General features: G+C 64.2%; 1 protein-coding gene across 1 annotated transcript; it reads left to right on the forward strand.

The window, feature by feature from the left end:
- Positions 1–7: 7 nt before the first annotated feature.
- On the forward strand, positions 8–531 carry LOC108525522 (inward rectifier potassium channel 4; the record flags this gene model as incomplete). Its single annotated transcript, XM_017866469.1, has 1 exon — positions 8–531. A coding segment is annotated over exon 1 (494 nt), but the record flags the coding sequence as incomplete, so codon positions are not given.
- Positions 532–537: the final 6 nt, after the last annotated feature.

Here is a 537-nt window from a genome sequence, read left to right on the forward strand (position 1 = left end):
CGGCGGGGCAGCCCCGGCGACCCCCAAGCCCTGCATCATGCACGTGAACGGCTTCCTGGGTGCCTTCTTGTTCTCCGTGGAGACGCAGACAACCATCGGCTACGGGTTCCGGTGCGTGACGGAGGAGTGCCCGCTGGCGGTCATCGCTGTGGTGGTCCAGTCCATCGTGGGCTGCGTCATCGACTCCTTCATGATCGGCACCATCATGGCCAAGATGGCGCGGCCCAAGAAGCGGGCACAGACACTGCTGTTCAGCCACCACGCGGTCATCTCGGTGCGCGACGGCAAGCTCTGCCTCATGTGGCGCGTGGGCAACCTACGCAAGAGCCACATTGTGGAGGCCCACGTGCGGGCCCAGCTCATCAAGCCCTACATGACCCAGGAGGGCGAGTACCTGCCCCTGGACCAGCGGGACCTCAACGTGGGCTATGACATCGGCCTGGACCGCATCTTCCTGGTGTCGCCCATCATCATTGTCCACGAGATCGACGAGGACAGCCCGCTCTATGGCATGGGCAAGGAGGAGCTGGAGTCGGA

The sequence above is a fragment of the Rhinopithecus bieti genome, unplaced genomic scaffold, assembly GCF_001698545.2.
Source record: "Rhinopithecus bieti isolate Rb0 unplaced genomic scaffold, ASM169854v2 scaffold_65366, whole genome shotgun sequence".
Taxonomy (NCBI): Eukaryota; Metazoa; Chordata; class Mammalia; order Primates; family Cercopithecidae; genus Rhinopithecus; species Rhinopithecus bieti.